Source organism: Lepisosteus oculatus, chromosome 4 (genome assembly GCF_040954835.1).
Source record: "Lepisosteus oculatus isolate fLepOcu1 chromosome 4, fLepOcu1.hap2, whole genome shotgun sequence".
Classification (NCBI taxonomy): Eukaryota; Metazoa; Chordata; class Actinopteri; order Semionotiformes; family Lepisosteidae; genus Lepisosteus; species Lepisosteus oculatus.
In genome coordinates, this window is record NC_090699.1 from 5828789 (window position 1) to 5856701 (window position 27913).

The 27913-nt window shown below is 52.0% G+C and overlaps 1 protein-coding gene across 1 annotated transcript; it reads left to right on the plus strand.

The window, feature by feature from the left end:
* Window positions 1-11034: 11034 nt before the first annotated feature.
* On the plus strand, window positions 11035-27621 carry mmp25a (matrix metallopeptidase 25a). Its single transcript, XM_069188422.1, has 10 exons — window positions 11035-11441; window positions 16958-17090; window positions 17846-17981; window positions 19784-20082; window positions 20678-20854; window positions 21846-21942; window positions 24252-24334; window positions 24752-24904; window positions 25722-25985; window positions 26769-27621. The coding sequence occupies exons 1-10, from the start codon at window positions 11340-11342 to the stop codon at window positions 27047-27049; spliced, it is 1725 nt and encodes a 574-aa protein (XP_069044523.1). The 5' UTR covers window positions 11035-11339; the 3' UTR covers window positions 27050-27621.
* Window positions 27622-27913: the final 292 nt, after the last annotated feature.

Here is a 27913-nt window from a genome sequence, read left to right on the forward strand (position 1 = left end):
GGAGGAACCAAGCTGAGCAGCCATTCGCCCACCATTCTCTCGTGACTGGCTCTGCGGCCACATCAGCCCCACTCTGACACGTCTGGATCCACACCACCCCACTCTGACACGTCTGGATCCACACCACCCCACTCTGACACATCTGGCTCCACATCACCCCACTCTGACACGTCTGGATCCACACCACCCCCACTCTGACACGTCTGGATCCACACCACCCCACTCTGACACGTCTGGATCCACACCACCCCACTCTGACACGTCTGGATCCACACCACCCCACTCTGACACATCTGGCTCCACATCACCCCACTCTGACACGTCTGGATCCACACCACCCCACTCTGACACATCTGGATCCACATCACCCCACTCTGACACATCTGGCTCCACATCACCCCACTCTGACACGTCTGGATCCACACCACCCCACTCTGACACATCTGGATCCACATCACCCCACTCTGACACGTCTGGATCCACACCACCCCCACTCTGACACGTCTGGATCCACATCACCCCACTCTGACACGTCTGGCTCCACACCACCCCACTCTGACACGTCTGGATCCACATCACCCCACTCTGACACGTCTGGCTCCACACCACCCCACTCTGACACATCTGGATCCACACCACCCCACTCTGACACATCTGGCTCCACACCACCCCCACTCTGACACATCTGGCTCCACACCACCCCACTCTGACACGTCTGGATCCACATCACCCCACTCTGACACATCTGGATCCACACCACCCCACTCTGACACGTCTGGCTCCACACCACCCCACTCTGACACGTCTGGATCCACACCACCCCACTCTGACACATCTGGCTCCACATCACCCCACTCTGACACGTCTGGATCCACACCACCCCACTCTGACACATCTGGCTCCACACCACCCAACACCTGAAGGTCTAACCTGAACGTCCAGGACGTAGAGGTGATCAGTCATAATCCCTCAGCTGGTAGCTTCACACCACAGACTTGTCGGTCGAGCACAGACACCACAGATCAGAACCAGCGGTTCCTCTCAGTCAGAGCAACAGCTGAACCCCAACAGTACTGGTCATCTCCATAGCAACAAGAGACCCTGCACACCAAACCTCACATTACTGGTCATCTCCATAGCAACCACTGACCACCCACACCAAACCCCATTGTACTGGTCATCTCCACAGCAACAGATGACACCCACAGTTTTGGTCATCTCCACTGTAATAACTGACCTGCCACAGTACTGGTCATCTCTATAGCAACAACTGACCACGCACACCAAACCTCACAGAACTGGTCATCTCCATAGCAACCACTGACCACGCACACCAAACCTCACAGTACTGGTCATCTCCATAGCAACAACAGACCCTGCACACCAAACCCCACAGTACTGGTCATCTCCATAGCAACAACTGACCACGCACACCAAGCCCCCATGGTACTGGTCATCTCCATAGCAACAGCTGACCCGCCACAGTACTGTACATCTCAGTAGCAACAACTGACCTCCCCCAGTACTGGTCATCTCCACTGTTACAACTGACTCCACACACCAATCCCCCACAGTACTGGTCATCTCCATAGCAACAACTGGCCCCCCACAATACTGGTCATCTCCACAGCAACAACGGACCCCACACACTAAACCCCCCCAGTTTGGTCATCTCCATAGCAACAACTGACCACCCACAGTACTGGTTATCTCCATAGCAACAACTGACCCCACACACCAAACCTCACTGTACTGGTCATCTCCATAGCAACAACTGACCCCACACACTAAACCCCCACAATACTGGTCATCTCCTAACCCTGACTAACCTACTCCCTGCCTCCTTTTCTCTCAGCTCTCTTACACTCTTAACCCCGAGAACCAACATGTTCCATTATCGTCAGGCTCTTGGGTAGGATCCACCCTCTCAGCTGTTTTCCTCATAGTTCTTAAGTGTGTTTTGATCTCTGTGCTTATTTGGAGCTTGTTTTTCTCTCTGTGTGTGGTTTTGTTTCTCCCCAGTAAATGCCTTTGGGTGCAGAAATAATTCTCCGTCGCCCCCGGACCCGTACTGAGGCACAGACAGGACCGCAGCTGCAGAGCGCTGTCTGTCTCGCGTCAGGGTTCGACAGCTGCAGGCCAGGGACATGAGGACGCAGAGAGAGCCTCTCTCCCCATCCCCCTCTCTCTCTGCCCTCCCTTTCAGCAGGAAGGATTACTTAATACCATTAGCATGGAATTACCCTGGAGAGACACTAATGGAAGAGAGAGAGTGAAGATAAATACAGACACACTGACTGACCAGACTCTCTGGTACATTAACACTGCACTGAGAGAGAGGGGTTCATACAGACACACTGACTGGACACTCCAGTACATTAACACTGCACTGAGAGAGAGGGGTTCATACAGACACACTGACTGGACACTCCAGTACATTAACACTGCACTGAGAGAGTGGGGTTAATACAGACACACTGACTGGACACTCCAGTACATTAACACTGCACTGAGAGAGAGGGGGGTTAATACAGACACACCGACTGGACACTCCAGTACATTAACACTGCACTGAGAGAGGGGGGTTAATACAGACACACTGACTGGACACTCCAGTACATTAACACTGCACTGAGAGAGAGGGGTTAATACAGACACACTGACTGGACACTACAGTACATTAACAGTGCACTGAGAGAGAGAGGGGTTAATACAGACACACTGACTGGACACAACAGTACATTAACACTGCACTGAGAGAGAGAGGGGTTAATACACACACTGACTGGACACTCCAGTACATTAACACTGCACTGAGAGAGAGGGGTTAATACAGACACACTGACTGGACACTCCAGTACATTAACACTGCACTGAGAGAGAGAGGGGTTCATACAGACACACTGACTGACGGGACAGTATTGGACTTTATAATAGAAGAATGGAGAATGAAACATAAAAGCTGCTTTATTGATGCCCCGTGGGATCGCGATGATGTCACAGTCTGAAGAAGAGAGAGACTCAGTTGGGCTTTAAGATCACCGACATCAACAGCTTCCTTGTAATGTCACTGACACTGACCACATCAAGCAAGTCACAAGAGCTGCTCCTCACACATGCCCAGGGTAATCACTGGATGTGTGTCTGAGTGTGTGTGTGTGCTTCTCCGCATATGTAGAGTGGTGTGTGCAGCTCTGTGTGTCTGTGTTCATTTGTGTGTCTGAGCATGTGTGCGCTTCTCTGTAAATGTAGTGTCTATGTGTGGGTCTGTCTGTGTGTGAGTGGTGTGTGTCTGTGTGAGTGGGTTTCTTGTGTGTGTGAGTGGTGTGTGCCTTTAATGTGTGAGTGGTGTGTGTGTCTTGATGTGTGAGTGTGTGTGTGTCTTGATGTGTCAGTGTGTGAGTGAGTTTCTGTGTGTCTGTGTGAGTGCTGTGTTTTAGTAGTGTGTGTCTGTCTGTGTGTGTGGTGTGTGTGTCTTGATGCGTAAGTGTGTGAGTGAGTTTTTGTGTTTGGCGTGTGTGTCTGTGTGAGTGCTCTGTTTTAGTGGTGTGTGTCTGTGTGAGTGGTGTGTGTCATTATTTCTCCATCATCCTGTTTTTAACATTTGTTTTTCACAACAAGAAAGAGAACTAAACCTGGCATCTCATTCTGATTGCAAGAGACCAGGGATAACAACAGTACAAGCTGTGTCTAAACTCAGGCAAACAGATGTGTGCAATACTGTACTCTGTATAGCCCATCTCTCACTGTGTCTCCTGTCCTGTTGTGTGTGTTTATTACTGAGGCAGTCTCTGTGATCTCCTCCCTCTCACTGTGTCTCCTGTCGTGTTGTGTGTGTTTATTACTGAGGGATTCTCTGTGATCTCCTCTCTCACTGTGTCTCCTGTCCTGCTGTGTGTGTGTATTACTGAGGCAGTCTCTGTGATCTCCTCTCTCTCACTGTGTCTCCTGTCCTGCTGTGTGTGTTTATTACTGAGGGATTCTCTGTGATCTCCTCTCTCACTGTGTCTCCTGTCCTGTTGTGTGTGTGTATTACTGAGGCAGTCTCTGTGATCTCCTCTCTCTCCCTGTGCCTCCTGTCCTCTGCTCCTGGCAGGATGGGTGTTGTAAGGGCTCCTCTCCACCGTGGCGCAATGCTGTGGTTGGACTGCGGATGCCAGTGGGACGTCCCGAGGTGAGGATGATTTCGGAACGGCTGGTCCTGTGACTCTTGCGACAGGGCCTGAAGGTTAGCCAGAGACTGAATATCTTCACCCGCCTCCGATAAGGCAAACTCACACACTGGGTGGACAGTTACCTTTATCAGTTGATTTCCGGTCCCTGGAGCTGGACCGCGCTGGCTCGCCAGCAACTATCCCTCTGTCCCTGTCCCTGTCCCTGTCCCTCTCCATCTCCATCTCCCTCTGCCTCTCCCTCTGCCTCTCCCTCTACCTCTCCCTCTACCTAAACACAGTACAGTGCAGTAATGCCCAGTGAGATCAGGGTAAAATACAGTACAGCGGAGTAAAGCCCAGTGAGAGCAGGGTAAAAACACAGTACAACGCAGTAAGGAGCCCAGTGAGATCAGTGTAAAAACACAGTCCAGTGCAGTAAAGCCCAGTGACATCAGGGTAAAAACAAACCAGTGCAGTAAAGCTTAGTGAGATCAGGGTAAAAATACAGTACAGTGCAGTAATGCCCAGTGAGATCAGGTAAATACACAGTCCGGTGCAGTACAGTCCAGTGAGATCAGGGTAAAAACACAGTCCGGTGCAGTAAAGCCCAGTGAGATCAAGGTAAAAACACAGTACAGTGCAGTAAAGCCCAGTGAAATCAAGGTAAAAACACAGTCAAGTGCAGTAAAGCCCAGTGAGATCAGGGTAAAAACACAGTACAGTGCAGTAAAGCCCAGTAAAATCAGGGTAAAAACACAGTCAAGTGCAGTAAAGCCCAGTGAGATCAGGGTAAAAACACAGTAGAGTGCAGTAAAGCCCAGTGAGATCAAGGTAAAAACACAGTACAGTGCAGTAAAGCCCAGTGAGATCAAGGTAAAAACACAGTACAGTACAGTAATGCCCAGTGAGATCAGGGTAAAAACACAGTCCAGTGCAGTAAAGCCCAGGCAGATCAGGGTAAAAACACAGTACAGTGCAGTAATGCCCAGTGAGATCAGGGTAAAAACACAGTACAGCGCAGTAAGAAGCCCAGAGAGATCAGGGTAAAAACACAGTAAAGTCTGAGCACCCTGCTCCCATGAGTTTGCTTCCCCTTCAGTCACACAGATTGCTGTCAAGAGGGACTGAGGGGTCAAAGGTCGGACTGACTTCATCGCTCCAGGGAAGGAAATGACCCTTTCGAAACGCAATCAGGGTGCAATCTCTCCCCGCGCACAAGAGCCTTCCGCCTACAGGCTCCCCAGATTAAAGCTAAGAGGCACAATCACTCCCATGTCTTGTGAAAAGCGATATTCTCTCGGCCCCGATCTCCGAGCATCACCGCAGGGCCTGCTGGGGGATCTGCATGGGTTTTAAATTCTCACTCAGCCAGTGCATGACTAGTGCGGTCGTCCTCTGGGCCTGCCAGGGTTCGATCCTGGTCACAGGCAGGGTCCGGGCAAGCAGAGTCACTCCCTATACTGTATATATACTGGAGTGACTCTGCATTGTAAAAGCACAGTACAGTGGAGTAAAGCCCAGTGGGAGCAGGGTAAAAACACAGTACAGTGCAGTATAGCCCAGTGAGATTGGGGTAAAAACACAGTCCAGTGCAGTAAAGCTCAGTGAGATCAGGGTAAAAACACGGTACAGTGCAGTAAAGCCCAGTGAGATCAGGGTAAAAACACAGTCCAGTGCAGTAAAGCCCAGTGAGATCAGGGTAAAAACAGAGTACAGTGCAGTAAAGCCCAGTGATAAAAGGGTAAAAGCACAGTGCAGTGCAGTAGAGCCTAGTGAGATCAGGGTAAAAACATAGTCCAGTGCAGTAAAGCCCAGTGAGATCAGGGTAAAAACAGAGTACACTGCAGTAATGCCCAGTGAGATCAGGGTAAAAACACAGTCCAGTGCAGTAAAGCCCAGTGAGATCAGGGTAAAAACACAGTACAGTGCAGTAATGCCCAGTGAGATCAGGGTAAAAACACAAGACAGTGCAGTATAGCCCAGTGAGATTGGGGTAAAAACACAGTACAGTGCAGTAATGCCCAGTGAGATCAGAGTAAAACACAGTACAGTGCAGTAAAGCCCAGTGATAAAAGGGTAAAAGCACATTGCAGTGCAGTAGAGCCTAGTGGGATCAGGGTAAAAACATAGTACAGTGCAGTAAAGCACAGGGAGATCAGGGTAAAAACACAGTAAAGTCTGAGCACCCTGCTCCCATGAGTTTGCTTCCCCTTCAGTCACACAGATTGCTGTCAACGGGGACTGAGGGGTCAAAGGTCGGACTGACTTCATCGCTCCAGGGAAGGAAATGACCCTTTCGAAACGCAATCAGGGTGCAATCTCTCCCCGCGCACAAGAGCCTTCTGCCTACAGGCTCCCCAGATTAAAGCTAAGAGGCACAATCACTCCCATGTCTTGTGAAAAGCGATATTCTCTCGGCCCCGATCTCCGAGCATCACCGCAGGGCCCGCTGGGGGATCTGCATGGGTTTTAAATTCTCACTCAGCCAGTGCATGACTAGTGCGGTCGTCCTCTGGGCCTGCCAGGGTTCGATCCTGGTCACAGGCAGGGTCCGGGCAAGCAGAGTCACTCCCTATACTGTATATATACTGGAGTGACTCTGCATTGTAAAAGCACAGTCCAGTGCAGTAAAGCCCAGTGAGATCAGGGTAAAAACACAGTCCAGTGCAGTAAAGCCCAGGCAGATCAGGGTAAAAACACAGTACAGCGCAGTAATGCCCAGTGAGATCAGGGTAAAAACACAGTCCAGTGCAGTAAAACCCAGTGAGATCAGAGTAAAAGCACAGTGCAGTGCAGTAGAGCCCAGTGAGATCAGGGTAAAAACACAGTACAGTGCAGTAATGCCCAGTGAGATCAGGGTAAAAACACAGTACAGCGCAGTAAGAAGCCCAGGGAGATCAGGTTAAAAACACAGTAAAGTCTGAGCACCCTGCTCCCATGAGTTTGCTTCCCCTTCAGTCACACAGATTGCTGTCAACGGGGACTGAGGGGTCAAAGGTCGGACTGACTTCATCGCTCCAGGGAAGGAAATGACCCTTTCGAAACGCAATCAGGGTGCAATCTCTCCCCGCGCACAAGAGCCTTCCGCCTACAGGCTCCCCAGATTAAAGCTAAGAGGCACAATCACTCCCATGTCTTGTGAAAAGCGATATTCTCTCGGCCCCGATCTCCGAGCATCACCGCAGGGCCCGCTGGGGGATCTGCATGGGTTTTAAATTCTCACTCAGCCAGTGCATGACTAGTGTGGTCGTCCTCTGGGCCTGCCTCGTCAGTGCCTGGATGAGAGACCTCCTGGGAAAAACTAAGGTTGCTGCTGGAAGAGGTGTTAGTGGGGCCACCAGGGGGCGCTCACCCTTCAGTCCATGTGGGTCCTAATGCCCCAGTATAGTGACGGGGACACTATACTGTAAACAGGTGCCGTCCTTTGGATGAGACGTAAAACCGAGGTCCTGACTCTCTGTGGTCATTAAAAATCCCGGGGTGTTTCTCGAAAAGAGTAGGGGTGTCAACCTGGTGTCCTGGCCAAATTTCACATTGGCTCTTACCAATCATGGCCTCCTAATAATCCCCATCTCTGAACTGGCTACATCACTCTGCTCTCCTCCCCACTGAGAGCTGATGTGTGGGGAGCGTTCTGGCGCACTATGGCTGCCGTCGCATCATCCAGGTGGGGCTGCACACCGGTGGTGGTGGGGAGTCCCCATTACCTGTAAAGCGCTGTGAGTGGAGTGTCCAGAAAAAAGCGCTATATAAGTGTAAGCAATTATTATTATTATTATTATAAAGCCCAGTGAGATCAGGGTAAAAACACAGTCCAGTGCAGTAAAGCCCAGTGAGATCAGGGTAAAAACACAGTCCAGTGCAGTACAGCCCAGTTCAATGTCTCATATATCTGTGTCACTCCACAGGTCATCAACCACAGGACAATTCTAGGGTGTCACCCCAGTGTCCTGGCCAAATTTCCCCCTGGTCTTTACCCATCATGGCCTCCTAATAACCCCCCTCTCTGAACTGGCTTCATCACTCTGCTCTCCTCCCCACTGAGAGCTGCTGTGTGTGAGCAGACTGGAGCTTCATCCAGGTGGGGGACACACTGGTGGGGGAGGAGGGGATCCCCCTGACCTGTGAAGAGCTTGGAGTGGAGAGTCCAGAAGAGCGCTTGATAAGTCTCAGGAATTCTTATTAAATATTTTCTAATGAGATATTTTCTGGTACCTGCTTGCACCCACTCCGACTCCAGAAACAGGGTTTCTGAAGACACCCCTGACCCCTGACTGGCACAGAGCAGCTGAAGACACCCCCGACCCCTGACTGGCACAGGGTGGCACATGCCTGACCCCTGACTGGCACAGGGCAGCGTGGGACACCCCCGACCCCTGACTGGCACAGGGTGGCACATGCCTGACCCCTGACTGGCACAGGGTGGCACATGCCTGACCCCTGACTGGCACAGGGCAGCTGAAGACACCCCTGACCCCTGTAGACACCCCCACTCCCCAACCCTGACCCCTCGGGGCTCTGTCAGCAGGGCTGGGAGAATTTATCCACCCCCCTCACACACACACATCCACACACTCACAAACACACACACGTACACACACACATCCACACACTCACAAACACACACACGTACAAAAAGACATCCACACACACTCACTCACACACCGCACACATGCACACACATACACACTTGTGCACACATGCTCATACGTATACACAAACGCACACACACACACTCGTGCACGCATGCTCTAAGTGTACACACATGCACACATGCACACACATGCTCATACGTGTGCACACATGCACACACACAGGCACACACACATACACACAGAGGCACACATGCACACACATACTCGTCCACACATGCTGATATGTGTAAACACACACGATCGTGCACACAGGCTCTATGCTTAAACACACACACACATGCACACACACACTCGTGCACGCATGCTCTACGTGTACACACACGCACTCATGCACACAGGCTCATACATGTAAACACACACACATACAGACACAGGCACACATGCACACATGCACACTAGTCATGCTAAATCACGCACTTCCGCACACACAAGTATGCACACGCACACACACGCACACACAAGTCTCTTCTGCTCCAGACTAAAGAGGGTCAGTCGCTCCGGCCTGCAGGGCCTCTGTGGCCCTGGATCGCCCCAACTCCGTTTACACGTATGAGCATGCTGGGGCGCCGCGCTCACTCTCTCCGGTGACCCCCTTCCTCTCCTGCCCCTCGCGGGGGAGCCTGGCCTCTGCAGCTCTGCCGCTCGCTGGGCGAGGTCTCGGGCGGGCCCCGGCTGTCGGGCTTTGTTCCTCTTCAGCGGTTCACCTAACGGAACGGAAAGCTCTCGGCAGTTTAACAGAAATAGGAAGGGCAGGGAGGTGCTTTACACCGAGGCTGGTGAGGGTGTGGAACATATTGCGGTTTGCCATGTGGTTGAAACTGATACCCTGGTATCTGGCTAGAAATGATTGCTTGTCATCCTCCAGTTAGGAGAGGAGGCGCCTCTTTTAGATAGACTATCACTGCACTGAGAGAGAGAGGGGTTAATACAGACACACTGACTGGACACTCCAGTACATTAACACTGCAGAGAGAGAGAGGGGTTAATACAGCCACACTGACTGGACACTCCAGTACATTAACACTGCACTGAGAGAGAGGGGTTAATACAGACACACTGACTGGACACTCCAGTACATTAACACTGCACTGAGAGAGAGGGGTTAATACAGACACACTGACTGGACACTCCAGTACATTAACACTGCACTGCATTGCACTGCAGAGGACCAGGTAAAAATACAAATACATTAATGGGAACTGGATGCACTTCCCTACACAGAGGATGGTGGGAGTGTGGAACAAGCTGCCCAGCCATCTTACTGAAGCTGACACCCTGGTTTTGATCACGACTAAACAGTTGGAGGAGATGCTCAGTGCAATTTGCTTTTGGGGGGGCCTCATTCTGTGTGTGTCCTGTCCTGCTTCTAAACTGCTTTGAACCCTCGGTGACAGTGGGTGGGGCACAGCAGGGTAACGTCTCCTCATCACCAGTCAAAGCCAGAGGGTGCTGCCCAGTGTCCAGTGTGTGTGTGTGCCCTGTGATGGACTGGTGCCCTGTCCAGGGTGTGTGTGTGTCCTGTGATAGACTGGTGTCCTGTTCAGGTTGTGTGTGTGTGTGTGTGTCCTGTGGTGGACAGGTGTGTTGTCCAGGGTGTATGTGTGTATGTGTGTATGTGTGTGTGTGTGTCCTGTGATGGACTGGTGTCCTGTCCAGGGTGTGTGTGTGTGTGTGTGTCCTGTGATGGACTGGTGTCCTGTGCAGGGTGTGTATGTGTGTGTGTGTCCTGTGATGGACTGGTGTCCTGTCCAGGGTGTGTGTGTGTGTGCCCTGTGATGGACTGGTGTCCTGTCCAGGGTGTGTGTGTGTGTCCGTCCTGTGATGGACTGCTGTCCTGTCCAGGGTGTGTGTGTGTGTCCTGTGATGGACTGGTGTCCTGTCCAGGGTGTGTGTGTGTGTGTGCCCTGTGATGGACTGGTGTCCTGTCCAGGGTGTGTGTGTGTGTCCGTCCTGTGATGGACTGCTGTCCTGTCCAGGGTGTGTGTGTGTGTGTGTCCTGTGATGGACTGGTGTCCTGTCCAGGGTGTGTGTGTGTGTGTCCTGTGATGGACTGCTGTCCTGTCCAGGGTGTGTGTGTGTGTCCTGTGATGGACTGGTGTCCTGTCCAGGGTGTGTTTGTGTGTGTGTCCTGTGATGGACCCTACAGTAGCTGTCGCCCCCGGTCAATCCCTGGAGGTCCCGCTGGGGCGTCTCTCGGGGGGGAGGGGCGGGGGAGAGACGGGCTCAGTGAAACGCTCTCTGTTCCGCTGTTATCGATCGGTCTGCCTGCTCCCCGGGAGACAGAGAGAGGAGAGAAGAGAGGGAAAGAGAGGGAGAGAGGAGAGGAGAGAGAGAGAAAGAGGAGAGAAGAGAGAGAGAAGAGAGGGAGAGAGAGAGAGGAGAGGACGGCCCCCAGGAGATGAAATTTCTACATGAAGAATGAAAGGCAGGCGGACGGGGAGGCAGGATTGTACTGCTGTGAGAAAAGCTGTAAACAGCCCATAAACAGTCAGCCTCCCGAGTCTGTCTCTCGCAGGACCTTGCGGGCGCGATGCGGTACCGGGTCGTGTTCGGCACCCTGGTCGTGTACCTCTGCCTCTCTGCGTCCCGGGCGGCCCCGGCTCCGGCTCCGGACGATTACAGCAAAAGCGTGGTGAGTTTAAACACTTCTGCATTTCTGTGCGTGAGTTATTCGCTCTGTGTCCGGGCGAGCCCGGTCTGTCGCGCTGGGCTGGGCTGGGCTGGGCTGGGACGGGCGCTCAGGCGGGTGTTACAAAGACACGGCCGGGGCAGCTCACCCACGCGAAACCCCCATCACGGGTGTCCTGGGGCGACTTGGCAGAACCGAACAGGCCTGACCGGACAGGTCGGTTCGGGAAAGCGCCGCTGCGGGTTGATTTCAGCAGTGCGAGCCCAGCGGTTCCGAGCGGTCCGGAATGAAGTCCAAGAGCCTCGCTTGTGCGCTTTGAGCACACCGTTCAGAGGGCAAGAGCATTCAACTTTCAGAAAAAGCTCAAAAACAAACCTCTAAACCCCAGCGATCGCTGTCGTGCCGTGGGGATTTCAGACAAACCAAGAGTCAGCTCCAGTGCCTTCAGACAGTATTCGCCCCCGGTTGGTTATTTCTCGTTCTGCTGTGTTAGATAGACAGATAAGACTTTATTAATCCCGTAGGGAAATTGATGTGTTACAGCAGTCCAGCCCAAGACGAGCAAAAACAGACATCAGAATAGACAAAGTTATACAAAATAAATATAAAATCAATAAATACACGGGCGTGTGCAAGAAATGCCGATCATAGTCGCTGGAAAAACAATAAAATATGTGCAAAATGTGCATAGGTATATGCAGATTGAGTGCACAACAAGTACAATGGAGCACCATGCTGTCCATAGACGAGCAGATGAAGGGCTAACAGTCCTAGCCTAGGGCAGCGTCATACACCCTGACAGCCACCGGGAGGAGAGACCTGCGGAAACGTTCCCTTGAACACCGCAGCTGGAGCAGTCAGGTGCTTAAATTAACTTTGTGTTGCAAAGTCAAATTAAAGCATATTTACAGGGGATGGCTTCCCCCCTCCTGTAGAAGTAATTCTCTATAATGTTACAACGAAATAGAGTATTTTGATGTCTTCAGAATTATATTAAAAATACAAATTACTTAATATGTATTCACCCCCTTTGTTTTAACAACATTAATTGGGGGGAGGTATTGAATTATCTTGAGAGATCACACTAAATACGTTAACAAGGTACACCTGTGCTCAATTGCTTGATTGCACAATAAATATCACGGACTGTGAGGTCTCACAACTGAAACATCAGTCCTGTCCTGTCCTGTCCTGTCCTGTCCTGTCGTTACGAAGACCAAGGAGCTGCCCGTGGAACATCGACATGAAGTTGTGAGGAGGAGAAAAGCTGGAGAAGTTGATAAAAAGGTTGGCAAAGCTTTGAACCTTCCCAGGAGCGCCGTGAAGTCCACTGTAACAAAATGGGGAAAAAACATGGCACAACGCGGACACACCTAAGATCAGGCCGTCCTCCCACACTGAGCAACCGGACAAGAAGGGCAAAGTGCTTCACAGGTCATGGGGATCCCCTCCACCCCCACCAGTGTGTCCCCCCACCTGGATGAAGCTCCAGTCTGCTCACACACAGCAGCTCTCAGTGGGGAGGAGAGCAGAGTGATGAAGCCAGTTCAGAGAGGGGGGTTATTAGGAGGCCATGATGGGTAAAGACCAGGGGGAAATGTGGCCAGGACACCGGGGTGACACCCCTACTCTTTTCGAGAGACGCCCTGGGATTTTTAATGAGCACAGAGAGTCAGAACCTCGGTTTTGTGTCTCATCTGAAGGACGGTGCCTGTTTACAGTCTAGTGTCCCCGTCACTATACTGGGGGGTTAGGACCCCCGCAGACCACAGGGTGAGCGCCCCCTACTGGCCCCACTAAGACCTCTTCCAGCAGCAGCAGCCTCAGCTTTCCCAGAGAAGTGACCCAGAGGCCAGCTACTACACTGACAGAGCTGCAGAGCTCTTTGGCTGAAATGGGAGGAACTGTCCAGATCTTAACAATGTCTTCAGCACTTCCCAGATTCGGCCTCTTTGGGAGAGTGGCTAGAGGGAAGCCAGCTCTGAGAGAGGCCAACATTAAGTCACGCCTGGGGTTTGCTAGAAGCCCTGTGACAAAACCTGAAACCTTTCAGAAGAAACGTCAGTGGTCAGATGAGACTAAAGCTGAGCTCTTTGGCCTGGAAGCAAAGCGCTGTGTTTGGCGCAAACCAGGTACAGCCCAACACCCAGGTATCGCCATCCCTACCGTCAAGCATGGTGGTGGCAGCATCGTGCTCTGGGGCTGCTTTTCAGCAGGAGGAACTGGAAAGCTTGTTGACGTCAAGGGCAGCATGGATGGAGCCAAATAAAGGCAAGTCCTTGAGGAGAACCTGTTTCAGTCAGCCAGAGATCTGCGTTTAGGGCGAAGATTCGTTTTAGATAGATAGATCCATTATTGATCCCGTGAGGGAAATTGCAGTGCAACAGCAGCTTAACACACACAACACAGCCACAGTGTAACAAATGATACAATAATAATACAATACAATACAATCAGTACAGTGAGAAGTGCACTGAGAAGAGTTACTCACAGTCCAGAACACACAAAGGACAAACCAGACCAGAACAGTGCACAAAAAAGTCGTATTGCACAATATGACTATAAATATTAATGTATTGCACAGGTCCCTGGCGTATATTGCACAAAAGAATGACCTCCTGTAGCGCTCCCTGTCGCACCGGGGATGGATCAGTCTATTGCTGAAGGTGCTCTTCATTCTCACAAGCCTGTCGTAGAGGGGATGGGAGACGTTGTCCATGATGGCCTCTAGTTTGGACACCATTCTCCTCTCAGCCACTTCCTCCAGGGGGTCCAGGCCAGACCCAGTGACAGAGCTGGCTCCTCTGATGAGCTCATTCAGCCTGTTAGAATCCAACAGGACGATGACCCAAAGCACAAGGCAAAAACTATCAAGGAATGGCTTGGGGGGAAAAACGAAGGTTAGTGTTCTGGAATGGCCCAGTCAGAGCCCAGACTTGAATCCAACTGGGAAATCTGTGGGATGACCTGAGAATCGCTGTCCACCGACGATCTCCATCGAATTTGTCAGAGTTGGAGCAAATTTGCAGCAAAGAATGGGCAAAAATGCCCCAATCTGAATGTGCAAAGCGTATTGACTGGGGGGGTTGAACACTTTTATAAATGAGATATGTCAGTCTTTCATTCTGGAGAAACGAGTGTTCCTGAATAAAAATTATATTTTTGGGTTCATAAATGTGTTTAATGTATTGTGTTATTAAAAGGGAGAAAAAATATTTCTGGGAGGTGTAATAGGAACAAAATGAGAAGAAATTCAAGGGGGTGAATACTTTCTGAAGGCACTGTAATTAGCAGCTGCAAGCCGTTTGGCAGTTAGCAGCCGATGGAGTCTGGCTGTAATTGATGTTGAGAGAGGCCCGTCCTGATTCTGAGGGTTTTGAATTCTGGACTCCCCATGCTGATTGAGTAAGAGCAAGACCAGGTCACCTTAATTGTAGTGGATTGTGAAATAATCTATCCCAGCAAGACACTGGCGCAAGGCGGATTACACCCTGGACAGGACACCAGTCCATCACAGGACACACACACACACCCTGGACAGGACACCAGTCCATCACAGGACACACACACACCCTGGACAGGACACCAGTCCATCACTGGACACACACAGAGACACACCCTGCACAGGACACCAGTCCATCACAGGACACACACACACACCCTGGACAGCACACCAGTCCATCACTGGACACACACACAGACACACCCTGGACAGGACACCAGTCCATCACTGGACACACACACAGACACACCCTGGACAGGACACCAGTCCATCACTGGACACACACAGAGACACACCCTGCACAGGACACCAGTCCATCACAGGACACACACAGACACACCCTGGACAGGACACCAGTCCATCACAGGACACACACACAGACACACCCTGCACAGGACACCAGTCCATCACAGGACACACACACACACCCTGGATAGGACACCAGTCCATCACTGGACACACACACACAGACCTGTGGACCTGAACCACCAGACCAGCTGTCCCCCTGGTGTAACAAGACTGGACCTGAACCACCGGACCCGCTATCCCCCTGGTCTAACAAGACTGGACCTGAATCTCTAACTGGAACAATGCTAATGTTGACCCAGGAGAACACGGGGCTGCGCAGGTGAACACTAGACTGCGCAGGACAACACCAGGCTACGCAGGAGAACCGAGGGCTGCGCAGGACCGGCAGACAGTGGGTGGGCATGGGAGCAGGAAGAGAGCTTGGGCCCCTCTCTCGGGGTCGTGACCCTCAGCAGGTGCTTGTGCAGGAAAGGGAAGTGTGGTGTTCTTGAACAGGAAACTTTCCAGATGACTGTTTGTTCTTGGCTGCTCTTCTGTGTGTTTGCGGGGGGAGGAGGGCGTGGGTGAGTAAACAGCTCAGAGGAAGGAAGAAAAATCGTTGCAGCTTTAATAATAATTTAATAATTGCTTACACTTATATAGCGCTTTTCTGGACACTCCACTCAAAGTGCTTTTCTGGGGACTCTCCTCCACCACCACCAATGTGCAGCATCCACCTGGATGATGCGACGGCAGCCATAGTGCGCCAGAATGCTCCCCACACATCAGCTCTCAGTGGGGAGGAGAGCAGAGTGATGAAGCCGGTTCAGAGAGGGGGGTTATTAGGAGGCCATGATTGGTAAAGGCCAGTGGGAAATTTGGCCAGGACACCGGGGTTACACCCCTACTCTTTTCGAGACACGCCCTGGGATTTTTAATGACTACAGAGAGTCAGGACCTCGGTTTTACGTCTCAACAGAAGGACGGCGCCTGTTTTACAGTAGAGTGTCCCTGTCACTATACTGGGGCATTAGGACCCACATGGACCGCAGGGTGAGCTGGCCCCACTAACACCTCTTCTAGCAGCAGCCTCAGCTTTCCCAGGAGTCTCCCATCCAGGCACTGGCCAGGCTCACACCTGCTGAGCTCCAGTGGGTTGCCAGTTGTGAGTTGCAGGGTGATATGGCTGTTGGCTTTGCAGTTAGGTCATCCTTTCTTCCTCGAAGCCCCCTCTCTGTCTCTTGCTCTGACTCACTGCCAGTCTGCTCAGGCCTGTTCCGCCTGTCGGGCCAGCGCCCGGGCCTCCAGTGCTCTGACGGGCCAGTCGGGGAGGGAGGTGGCGCAAGCTCAGAGCTGAGTGTTCCCCGTCCCTGGGACCGACTGTACCTGCTGGGCGTGAAGATCTCTCCTCCACCATGTGACCTCCTCCCTGATCGACCTGCCCCGGGTAGCTCGCTCCCTGCTGATTGGCCTGTCGCGGTCAGCCGACCCCCTGGCTGCTGATTGGCCTGTCGCAGTCAGCTGACTCCCTGGCTGCTGATTGGCTGGCATCTGAAACGTCAGAGTTCCACGCCGCACCGTGACTGGTCAGACTCGCACCTGTTCTCTGTCGGGAGGAGCTCCTGCACACTTCCCTGTGGGCTGAGCCTTTCTCAGTGCTCCCCCGGGATTGACTGAGGGCCTGCGTAGCTGTACCCTCATTGGCTGTGTGTTTCTGCCCCTTGCGCAGGATTGGCTGAGCCGGTACGGGTACCTTCCGCCGCCCGACCCGCGGACGGGGCAGCTGCAGACGAAAGAGGGGATCGAGAAGGCTCTGAGGGTGATGCAAAGATTCGGCGGCATCAAAGAGACAGGCCGACTGGGTACGTCTCTGTCTGTCCGACTTCCTGCCTGTCCGGTGGAAGAACACAATCAAGGTCACAGGTGGAAAGAGGCTGTTTGACTCCATCTGGCCCATGTGGTAGTTTGTAGCTTATTAATCCCAGGATCTCAACTATTTCATGAGAGATGCCAGGGTTATCAGCTCCAGCAACATGGCTGGGCAGCTTGTTCCACACCCCCACCAGTGTGTCTGTATGAACCCCTCTCTCTCAGTGCAGTGTTAATGTACTGGAGTGTCCAGTCAGTGTGTGTGTATTAACCCCTCTCTCAGTGCAGTGTTAATGTACTGTAGTGTCCAGTCAGTGTGTCTGTATTAACCCCTCTCTCTCTCAGTGCAGTGTTAATGTACTGGAGTGTCCAGTCAGTGTGTCTGTATTAACCCCTCTCTCTCTCAGTGCAGTGTTAATGTACTGTAGTGTCCAGTCAGTGTGTCTGTATTAACCCCTCTCTCTCAGTGCAGTGTTAATGTACTGGAGTGTCCAGTCAGTGTGTCTGTATTAACCCCTCTCTCTCAGTGCAGTGTTAATGTACTGGAGTGTCCAGTCAGTGTGTCTGTATTAACCCCTCTCTCTCTCAGTGCAGTGTTAATGTACTGTAGTGTCCAGTCAGTGTGTCTGTATTAACCCCTCTCTCTCAGTGCAGTGTTAATGTACGGGAGTGTCCAGTTAGTGTGTCTGTATTAACCCCTCTCTCTCAGTGCAGTGTTAATGTACTGGAGTGTCCCTCTCTCTCTCAGACTCTGAGACACTGCTGCTGATGAAGAAACCCCGCTGTTCTCTCCCTGACATAATTGGCACTGCGGAGCTGTTGAGGAGGAAGAAGAGATATGCTCTCAGCGGGGAAGTGTGGAGTCGCACCCAGCTCACCTGGAGGTCTGTGTCTTGGTCTGAATATCTGCCTGCTGGAGTGTCGCTGTCTCACTGTTTCTCTGTTGGGGACAAAGACGTGTCTCTGTCTGAATGTCTGTCTGACTGCTAGAATGTCACTGTCTCATTGTTTCTCTGTTGGGGACAAAGACATTCAGGACATTGGTGGGATTCTTCCACATGGAAAACACTGGTAAAAACACAAGGAATTGAGCTGCTGCTGATGTATGTGGGTGTAATAACACAACACTGCCCCCTAGTGGACATGTTTTTCCTCCCTCTCCTAGTGTCTCTCCCTCACTTTGTGAGGTGTCCCCATCAGGACAGTCCGCTCAGGTGCTCTGTAAGAGCTGTGGCTGATGACAATAGACTCTCACTCTCCTCTCTCACAGTCCGCATTTCGTAGAGAAATGGGCCGACTGGAAAGCCGATTTACAAGGTGCGACTTTCTTCCCTTATCCCTCCCTCTTTCATGATTAAAATCTGGTAACACACTAAAGACAAAACCCACACAACAATCTGGTCCATGAAGAGGGAGAAGAAAGCCCCGAGAAGGGTTATATTCATGTATTTTGGAGGCGCTGATCCACAATCCCCCTGTCACACGCCTGTGTTTCCTGCACTGTCCTCCTGCCCCGTATGGGCTCTAGTGGACAGGAGAGAGACGTCAGTTCCAAATCCTCTCAAGCACGGCCCAAAGGCTACAATCACAGAGGGGCCACAGATCTGCAGAGGCCATTCCGATTGATGCCCGTTTAACGATCCCGAGATCGCTGCTCGAGACCCCTGTTAAAACACAGTGTATCAGAGAGTCACAGCAAGTCGTTTTCACGGTAGCCACAAGTGGCACTGAGGCAAAGCAGATACAGACGTTCTAAGAGGACATGTGGGCGGAGCGGTGGCACTGTGGCTCAGGATCTGAGCCTGTGGCTGGGAGGTTGCCAGTTCAAATCCCGCGGCCGGCAGAGGAATCCTACTCCGCTGGGCCCCTGAGCAAGGCCCGTCACCCCAGCTGCTCCAGAGGTGCTGTATAAATGGCTGACCCTGCGCTCTGACCCCCAGCTCCTCTCTCCCTGTCTGTGTGTCTCATGGAGAGCAAGCTGGTGTCTGCGAAAAGACAAATTCCTAATGCAAGAGATTGTATAGGGCCAATAAAGTGATCTGATCTGACATGGTGCGCATTCCAGTTTACAGGCCATTGAGGCAGTGAATGAGAAGGGAATCACCCCACAACCGAATATAAGGAGAGAGCAAGGGTATCCACAGGGTGCCAATGGCAATCTGGATGGCATCAGATGTACTCAGACCCAGCAGGCCTTATTGTGTTTGGAGGCAGCATAGTAAGAAAGCACAGTGTGTCAGTGGAGCAATGTAGAACCTCCCACGCCCCCCATACCACGCCCACATCACGCTTTAGACACGCCCTCCCCCACTACACCCACGTCACTGTCTTGCCACGCCCACAACACACCCCGTACGCTACGCCCCCTCCGGGCTGACATCACTCGGGTCTGAGAGTTTCTGTGTAGCGGACAGTTCTTTCCAGACCCTATGCGGAAGACACAATCCGGGGTAGTGAGGAAACACTGGGAAGACAAGCCATGTAGGAAAAGGGAATGAATACGGGAGGGCGTGTCCAAAGTGCTCTCCTCCGCTGGACTGGACCCCGGAGGAGAGGTAGCAGGACTCTGCCACCTGAGCTCCGGGCTGGGAATCACACTTTCTTTCTCTTCCCCCCCTTCCCTCCCTCCTTCTCTCCTCACTGTGTTTCTCCCCCGCTGCCACCTCTGTCTCTCTCTCTCTCTCAGGGTGGACAACTATCCCGACATCGCTCAGAGCCCCACTCTCCGTGCTGATACGGTGAGGACTCTCATGCATTTGGCCCTGCAGGTCTGGGCCAAAGTCACGCCCCTGCAGTTCCGCGAGCTGACAGCTGGGGGCGCCAGCGAGGAGCCCGACATCCACATCACGTTCAGCAGCTCCTACCACCAGGACGGTTACCCGTTCGACGGCCCGGGGGGTACGCTGGCTCATGCCTTCTTCCCCGGAGAGCACCCCGTCTCTGGGGACACGCACTTCGATGACCAAGAGTCTTGGACTTACGCAGGTGAGCAGCTGATTAATGAAAATCAGCCTTCATTCCACTGACTGACTGCTCGTCAGCAGGTGTTTCTGTGAACAGATATTATTGTCAGACTCCCATCGACACTAACAGAGTAGTTTAAGTCACTCCAGGCCAGGCAGTCAGTGTGTCTGTATTAACCCCTCTCTCTCTCAGTGCAGTGTTAATGTACTGGAGTGTCCAGTCAGTGTGTCTGTATGAACCCCTCTCTCTCAGTGCAGTGTTAATGTACTGGAGTGTCCAGTCAGTGTGTCTGTGTTAACCCCTCTCTCTCAGTGCAGTGTTAATGTACTGGAGTGTCCAGTCAGTGTGTCTGTATTAACCCCTCTCTCTCTCAGTGCAGTGTTAATGTACTGGAGTGTCCAGTCAGTGTGTCTGTATGAACCCCTCTCTCTCAGTGCAGTGTTAATGTACTGTAGTGTCCAGTCAGCGTGTCTGTATTAACCCCTCTCTCTCAGTACAATGTTAATGTACTGGAGTGTCCAGTCAGTGTGTCTGTATTAACCCCCCTCTCTCAGTACAGTGTTAATGTACTGGAGTGTCCAGTCAGTGTGTCTGTATTAACCCCTCTCTCTCTCAGATCCTCAGGGTACAGACCTGTTCACAGTGGCTATCCATGAGTTTGGTCACGCACTGGGTCTCTCACACTCCTCCTCTACCAACTCTATCATGGCGCCTTACTACCAGGGCCCTGTCGGGAGACCGGAGGATTATGTACTGCCCGGTGATGACACCCAGGGCATCCAGCAGCTCTATGGTAGCTCTCTCACTCTCACTCTCCTTCACTCTCACACTCTCACACTCCTTCACTCTCTTACTCTCACTCTCTCACTCTCCTTCACTCTCTTACTCTCACTCTCCTTCACTCTCATCCTCCCACTCTCCTTAACTCTCAAACTCTCACTCTCCTTCACTCTGATACTCTCACTCTCCTTCACTCTCTCACTCTCCTTCACTCTCTCACTCTCCTTCACTCTGATACTCTCACTCTCCTTCACTCTCTCACTCTCCTTCACTCTCTCACTCTCCTTCACTCTGATACTCTCACTCTCCTTCACTCTCCTTCACTCTCAAACTCTCACTCTCCTTCACTCTGATACTCTCACTCTCCTTCACTCTCTCACTCTCCTTCACTCTCTCACTCTCCTTCACTCTGATACTCTCACTCTCCTTCACTCTCTCACTCTCCTTCACTCTCTCACTCTCCTTCACTCTGATACTCTCACTCTCCTTCACTCTCCTTCACTCTCACACTCTCACTCTCCTTCACTCTCATCCTCCCACTCTCCTTAACTCTCAAACTCTCACTCTCCTTCACTCTGATACTCTCACTCTCCTTCACTCTCTCACTCTCCTTCACTCTGATACTCTCACTCTCCTTCACTCTCCTCCACTCTCACTCTCCTTAACTCTCTCACTCTCCTTCACTCTCTCACTCTCACTCTCCTTCACTCTGATACTCTCACTCTCCTTCACTCTCTCACTCTCCTTCACTCTGATACTCTCACTCTCCTTCACTCTCCTCCACTCTCACTCTCCTTCACTCTCTCACTCTCCTTCACTCTGATACTCTCACTCTCCTTCACTCTCTCACTCTCACTCACTCTCTCACTCTCCTTCACTCTGATACTCTCACTCTCCTTCACTCTCTCACTCTCAATCTCCTTCAGTCTCCTTCACTCTCACTCTCCTTCACTCTCCTTCACTCTCCTTCACTCTCACCCTCTCACTCTCCCTGTGTGTCTCAGGAAAGAAGAAAGGTGTGACCGTTTCACCCCCAGACGCCCAGCCAACTCGCTCTGTACCCCGACTTCCCTCCCCACCGCCTCGCAGGCCAACCAGATAGTGAGTCTGTCCGCCTGTCTGTGAGCCTGCCTGTCTCCATCTGTCTGTCTCTGTTTCCACGTGTCTGTCTGTGAGCCTGCCTGTCTCCATCTGTCTGTCTCTGTTTCCACGTGTCTGTCTGTGAGCCTGCCTGTCTCCATCTGTCTGTCTCTGTCTCCACGTGTCTGTCTGTGAGCCTGCCTGTCTCCATCTGTCTGTCTCTGTTTCCACGTGTCTGTCTGTGAGCCTGCCTGTCTCCATCTGTCTGTCTCTGTTTCCACGTGTCTGTCTGTGAGCCTGCCTGTCTCCATCTGTCTGTCTCTGTCTCCACGTGTCTGTCTGTGAGCCTGCCTGTCTCCATCTGTCTGTCTCTGTCTCTACGTGTCTGTCTGTGAGCCTGCCTGTCTCCATCTGTCTGTCTCTGTCTCCACGTGTCTGTCTGTGAGCCTGCCTGTCTCCATATTTCCTGTCCATGTGTCCTGTCTCTGTGTCCATCTTTCTGTCTGTAAGTCTGCCTGCATTCTCAAGTCTGTGTGTGTGTCTCAGTCTGGATGAGTCCATCCGTCTATGTCCATGTGACTTTTTTTTCTGTATCTGTCCAGATTTCGATCTGTGTGTTGTAAGGATCATTATTGGCGTGAAACTGAACTGAATTGTTCAGTATAATTTCATTCTGAACTTTTCCCTTGTAATGTATAAAACACAATGGTCGATTTCTCTTCTCTGGGTTTGACAGAGAAGACAGTGGCCCCACTCAGAATGAGTACAATTGTCTGTTACTTACTACAGACCACTGACACTGAACACAACACTACAAAAGTTGCAAAATAACATTTTGTGAATTTGTGTCTATTTGCCTGCAGGAGGGGGACTTGACCCCTTTTCCAATAATAATAATAATAATAATAATAATAATAATAATAATAATAATAATAATATAGTTATCTTCTTGACTCTCCACTCAAAGCTCTTTATAGGTCAGGGGGATCCCCTCCACCCCCACCAGTGTGTCCCCCCACCTGGATGAAGCTCCAGTCTGCTCACACACAGCAGCTCTCAGTGGGGAGGAGAGCAGAGTGATGAAGCCAGTTCAGAGAGGGGGGTTATTAGGAGGCCATGATGGGTAAAGACCAGGGGGAAATTTGGCCAGGACACCAGGGTGACACCCCTACTCTTTTCGAGAGACGCCCTGGGATTTTTAATGTCCACAGAGAGTCAGGACCTCGGTTTTACGTCTCATCCGAAGTCCAGTTCAGTTTATTGCCGGCGGCACCGGCCCAGTGACACGCTCGCTGATGTCGGTGCTCCGAGACAGAGACAGGAAGGACACAGCCAGAGCATCAGCACAGAACAGCAGCAGCAGCAGCAGCACGTTAAATAACACACAACTTAAACAAAGCCCATCATTGTGCACCAGAGGTAGGGGTAGAGGAGCCTCTTTTACAGTAGAGTGTCCCCGTCACTATACTGGGGCATCAGGACCCACACAGACCGCAGGGTGAGCGCCCCCTACTGGCCCCACTAACACCTCTCCCAGCAGCAGCCTCAGCTTTCCCAGGAGTCTCCCCTCCAGGTACTGGCCAGGCTCACTCTGCTGAGCTCCAGTGCTGAGCTGCAGGGGGATACAACCGCTGACCTACAGGGGGTCTTCCCAAAGCCCTGCAGGTGGCGCCCCCTGGTGGTGGTCCTGTCATCCATCACCTTTTTTTTTCCTTTCCCGCACGAGACGCAGGGGGGTTGATGAACCCCCAGACGTTGTGAATCAAGCCCACCACTCAGACCCCCTCAGCGCTGCCAGGGGCTTTTCATCACATGAATCGCCAGATACACATCCGGAGCTGACCCCTCTAACACTTTGATTGCAACACAGGAGACGGGACCAAATAACTGGACACAGAGCTGTCCAGTGTCCACCTGTCTGTCTGTCTACCTGTCCCGTATCTGTCGGTGTCTCTGTGTCCGTGTGTCCATCTGTCTCTGTGTCCGTGTCCATCTTCATTTCTGTCTGTCCACACGTTTGTGACTGCCGGTGTTACTCTCTCTGTCACCATCTCATTTTGTGTCTCCCTGTCTCTTTAAGTCAGTCTGTCCTCACGCTGTGTCTCCCAGACACACAAAGCCCTCCGTGTCTTCTCCCCCAGTGCCATCACCGGCAGGCCTGAGCTCCCTAACGAACTGACTCCCCCAACAAAGCTCCGCTCTTCAGCTGTTTCTGCCAGCTGCTTATGTAAAAAATAGGCCAGTGCTGCCCTCCAGTGGTGAAGTTTCTGGACTCATTCGATCAGCATGAGATGATGACGATGACCTTTCCTGTCCCCTCTGTCTCACAGTCCCGGGCCAGCGTTTCCAGACCGATGTTCTGGAGGATTTGATGCTGTGGCCAACATCCGAGGAGAGGTCTTCTTCTTCAAGGGTCAGCGCTGATCTAACTCTGATATAACTCTGAGCTGAGCACGTCTGTTGGTCTAAAACTAGGATGTTCAGTGTGTCTGTATTAACCCCTCTCTCTCAGTGCAGTGTTAATGTACTGGAGTGTCCAGTCAGTGTGTCTGTATTAATCCCTCTCTCTCTCAGTGCAGTGTTAATGTACTGGAGTGTCCAGTCAGTGTGTCTGTATTAATCCCTCTCTCTCTCAGTGCAGTGTTAATGTACTGGAGTGTCCAGTCAGTGTGTCTGTATTAATCCCTCTCTCTCTCAGTGCAGTGTTAATGTACTGGAGTGTCCAGTGTGTCTGTATTAATCCCTCTCTCTCTCAGTGCAGTGTTAATGTACTGGAGTGTCCAGTCAGTGTGTCTTGTTTGACTTCTCTCTCTTTCTCCTTCTCTCTCAGGCCAGTATTTCTGGCGTATCCAGCGGTCCGGCTCTCTGGTGTCCTTGTCTCCAGCACTAGTGTCCAATTTCTGGCACGGTCTCCCGGCAAGGTTTGCCCGCATTGACGCGGTGTACGAGAGAATGACCGACTCCCACATCATCTTCTTCATCGGTCAGTTGAGCGCTGCTCTGCACTGCTCTGTCCTTGTTTTCTATATCTGGTCCCGCGCCCCAGTAATTCGTGGATAATGCATTCCGTCTTTGTTCATGTTTGAGATATTGCCGTAGGATTGAGCCCCCTGAATGCACATATTACTTAGATATATAAATTTTGCCAGCAGCCCTGTCACCCTGCAACTCTCAGCTGGCACCCCAGTGGAGCTCCGCAATGTGAGCCTGGCCAGTACCTGGAGGGGAGACTCCTGGGAGAGCTGAGGCTGCTGCTGGGAGAGGTGTTATTGGGACCAGTAGGAGGCGCTCACCCTGTGGTCTGCGGGGGTCCTGATGCCCCAGTATAGTGACGGGGACACTAGACTGTAAACAGGCGCCGTCCTTCGGATGAGACGTAAAACCGAGGTCCTGACTCTCTGTGGTCATTAAAAATCCCAGGGCGTCTCTCGAAAAGAGTAGGGGTGTCACCCCGGTGTCCTGGCCACATTTCCCCCTGGTCTTTACCCATCATGGCCTCCTAATAACCCCCCTCTCTGAACTGGCTTCATCACTCTGCTCTCCTCCCCACTGAGAGCTGCTGTGTGTGAGCAGACTGGAGCTTCATCCAGGTGGGGGGACACACTGGTGGGGGTGAAGGGGATCCCCCTGACCTGTGAAGAGCTCTGAGTGGAGAGTCCAGAAAAGCGCTGTAGAAGTGCAATGAATTATTATTTTACTATTTAGTCTTCCATGTTATAATCCATGCTGTACAGAGAAATGGGCTAACAGTAAACCCAGCCTGGTAATCGGTCTCTCTGTATTAACACACTCCCTCTCAGGCGCTCAGTACTGGGTGTTTAAGGACACCAGGGCACTGGATGGTTACCCCCGGCCTGTGTCGGACTGGGGCTTGCCAGCAGGGGGCAGCGGAGTGACCGCAGCTTTCGTGTGGGCGCACAATGGCAAGACCTACCTCTTCCGGGAGAAGGAATTCTGGCGTTACGATGACCGGGAAGGAAGAGTGGACCCCGGTTACCCCAAATCTGCTTCTCTCTGGAGCGGGGTACCCTCTGACCCTGATGACATCATCACCTGGGAAGAAGGTAAAGTCATCGTGTCACCTGTAATGACATCATAAGTGACAGGTGTGTCATTCCTTGCAAAGGCGAGGGAGGTTCAGTTGGCATCAGTTGCAGTGTGCTCACGGTGTAGAGTACTGAGATCAGTCACAGTGTGCTCAGAGTGTAGAGTATTGAGATCAGTCGCCGTGTGCTCAGGGTGTAGAGTATTGAGATCAGTCGGAGTGTGCTCAGGGTGTAGAGTATTGAGATCAGTCGGAGTGTGCTCAGGGTGTAGAGTATTGAGATCAGTCGGAGTGTGCTCAGAGTGTAGAGTATTGAGATCAGTCGCCGTGTGCTCAGGGTGTAGAGTATTGAGATCAGTTGCAGTGTGCTCAGAGTGTAGAGTATTGAGATCAGTCGTGGTGTGCTCACGGTGTAGAGTATTGAGATCAGTTGCTCATGGTGTAGTGCTCACAGTGTAGAGAACATTGCACTACACCGAACCACATCAGTATGATCAGTCATGGCCTGCTTATGGTCTAGTGGAATTGAGATCAGTTTGGCACCTGTAGCAGTTAACCAAACAAACAAATTATTTTCCCACAGACTTCTGAGGACACAAGAATTTAACAAACCTATGTATATATATCAAAGAGTCTAATACTGCCCTCTTGTGATGATGTTTGAAATGAAATTTTCCAGCTTTTTATCAGTATCAAGTAACTTGAACGATTCTGTCCCTTACCTTGCCTCCTCCTCACCCTTACTTCCCCAACCCGGTCTCAGTCTCTCATAGTGCCATTTCTCTCCTTCTCCCGCCTTTAGGCGATGCCTACTTTTTCAAGGAAAACCGGTACTGGGTACAGCAGAAAGGGGGGCTGAACCAAGAGGCAACCACTCCCAGATCGGTGGCCGTGGATTGGATGAGATGCGCCCCGCCCCCCTCGCCCAGCCAACCACCTGTCAGGTCTGATCCCAAAGGGCGGGACTGCATCTGCAACCTCGGCAACGGTGGGGTGGGGCTAACTCCCAAGGTGGTCTCTCACTGGCTGTTTCTGCTGCCCGTCTCCTTGCTCGCCCACCTCACTTCCTTTTTCTGCTACTGAAGCTCAAGCTGCCGAAATCAAAGAGGAGACGCCCCCCATGTGGAGAGCAGGCTGAGATTCACAGGTCCTGGACGGGGCTCTGCTGCTAGGTTTCGGGAATTCGGGATGGCCCGGGACGGACCTGCATGAAGGCGTGCCTCCTGCCTCCCACTTCCTGTCCCTCCCCTCACTTCCTGTCTCCGCTTGGGTGCGGTTGCTCAAGAGGTCCCCAGTGGGACCTTTCCCGATTCCAGGCAGCGCACGGCACGCTGGGGAGGGGACTGGTGGTGGGGAGGGTTCTGGGCTCTGGCGCAGACCGGAGGAGACGCTGGAGTCCGGTCCCGGGTTCCGATCTCGGACTCCAGAGGCATTCGTCTCTGGGAAAGCCGCGGGGTTTGGAAAGCTACGCCAGTGTTTTCTTTCTTCCTAAACGAGTCGGTTGGTGCTCTTGACTTATTTATTTCCGTGCCCAGAGAGTTCTGGGTTGTGCAGCCTGGGGTGCAGAATCTCAGCTCGCAGCTTTCCATGTTGTTCTTTTTTTTTAAGTGCCTTGTTGTTTTGTATTTTCATTTTGGAATAAACACCAAAGTGGGTCTTCTTGTGCGAGTGTGTTTATTCGCTGGATAAAGTACTTTTGTACTTTCACTCCTGGGTTTAATTTACTGACCAGATCTGCGTCTCTATCTCTCTCTGCGTATTTCCAACACAGTGGGGGGGGGGTCAGAGCGCAGGGTCAGGCATTTATACAGCATCCCTGGAACAGTTGGGGTGAAGGGCCTTGCTCAGGGGCCCAATGGAGTAGGATTCCTCTGCCGGCCGTGGGATTCGAACCAGTAACCTTCTAGCCACAGCTACAGGCGCAGATCCTTAGCCACAGTGCCACCG